Source organism: Glossina fuscipes, unplaced genomic scaffold, assembly GCF_014805625.2.
Source record: "Glossina fuscipes isolate IAEA_lab_2018 unplaced genomic scaffold, Yale_Gfus_2 28, whole genome shotgun sequence".
Taxonomy (NCBI): domain Eukaryota; kingdom Metazoa; phylum Arthropoda; class Insecta; order Diptera; family Glossinidae; genus Glossina; species Glossina fuscipes.
The window spans coordinates 15329327-15330924 of record NW_023998423.1 but is presented as its reverse complement, the minus strand read 5'-3'; the positions used below and the strand labels follow the sequence as shown (position 1 = coordinate 15330924).

Sequence of the window (1598 nt, the reverse complement as noted above, 5' to 3'; positions counted from 1 at the left end):
GAACTTCGAAAAATCTCTGCAACCAGATTACTCTTTAATTGCGTTTTGATTTACAAAAGGAAGTAAAAATGAAATTTTGTAATATTTCAAGGTTCGAGTTCTAAGCGAACCTTTAAACCAATCCGACATTACGCAACGAACATATTGTTTGAAGTCGACAATTAACTAACATTGGGATGATAGAAGAAGAAGAAGAAGAAGAAGGCAACTGCCAACTGATTACAAGAAACATTGAGTCCTATATGCTAAGCCAAACATCTTAATGCATTTCAAATCAAACGTAAAAAACTTCTTGGAGAGCAGAGACATACGCGCGGATTTTGAGATAGATTTTGCTTTACGTAATAGTAATTGCGTGCGATACAAAATTACTCCATTTCTCTGTCAGCAGCGTTGTCATAAACTTGATGGCTGCCTATGCTTACGCGCGTAAATGTGTAAGTGTGGGGTATACAAGAGAAATTAAATACATCGTTGTCGTTTCATGTATTTGCACAAAATTCGCTTGACAAACTTCAATTCCAGTTGCGGCTAATCAGTTGAGTTTGAGCCGCAAAAGTGAATACAACATCATTTAAAGTGAACGATAGAAAGTGAACTTTTTGTGTGAATCTATGACGATGCTATTAGCAAGCAAGTAAACCAATCCTTGCGCTGATGTTTTTTTATTTTTTATTTATGGCTTTTATTATTAATATAAAGCCGGTATTTTTGTTTAACGTGAACGTTGCATTCCTCTAATGCTTTCGCTTGGACTAAAGGAATTCTTTTTGAACTAAAGCAAATCTTGTAAGAGATTAAATTAAAAAAAAATACAAAAAAAATAAAGATAAAAAAAAATTATGTAAAAAAAGAAAGTTAAGAAATAAGTACTTTAGATAATTTACTGATGACTGCTGGTGTTAAGGCGAAAAGAAAAAAGAGAAACAAAATATGAAAATATTCCAAGAAAAGAAATAAACTTGAAAACATCAAATAAGACGTAACAGCTGAAATTATGTTTAAATTGAGTTAAAATATAATTTTTATGTTGGCATGTGCACCGACTACAGCAACAACAATAACAACTGGCAGATGATACAATCAGTCAGTAGATAATCGTTAAGGAATAAACTTGTTTTCAACGCATTGAAGTTAAACTTCTTTTTCAACGTAAAAGGACTGACTTTTTCGTATAGCCAACAGTTGTGCGTCTGCTTACTCGCTTTAAATATAAATATATACCCCAGTGTCTCTTTGTGCGTGTTTGTGTTTTTGTGCGTGTGTGTATTTTCATAATATTTAATGCAAAGATGCATCTGCCGTTAACACATTTTTGGATAACTTTGACATTTACGTTGCTTGCGGGTAAGTTTTTGTCTTTTCTTTTTTCTTTTTGTTTTGTTTTGTTTTTGTAAATATTTCATTTTTTTTTTTTTGTTTTTTTTTGTTTTCTTTACGTTTTCTTCAATAACATGCAATAATGCAACAAACCAGACAGACAGTTAGTAGTAGTGTAATAAGCAAACACATACCATAACAGAGGCGAAACAATCAAGCAACCAAACAGTCAAGAAAACAAAGAAGCCGTCAGTGGTAGTGAATGCTTTTGTTAGAGC

The 1598-nt window shown here is 32.3% G+C and overlaps 1 protein-coding gene across 3 annotated transcripts in view; it reads left to right on the top strand.

Moving 5' to 3' along the window:
• Positions 1 to 363: 363 nt before the first annotated feature.
• LOC119636222 (nephrin) overlaps positions 364 to 1598 on the top strand; it is a 44466-nt gene continuing 43231 nt past the window's right edge. For all 3 annotated transcript variants that reach the window (XM_038031475.1, XM_038031476.1, XM_038031474.1), the window contains exon 1: positions 364 to 1347. In XM_038031475.1, coding sequence (XP_037887403.1) covers positions 1293 to 1347 — 55 coding nt within the window. In that variant the 5' untranslated portion in view covers positions 364 to 1292. The remainder of the gene's footprint in view (positions 1348 to 1598) is intronic.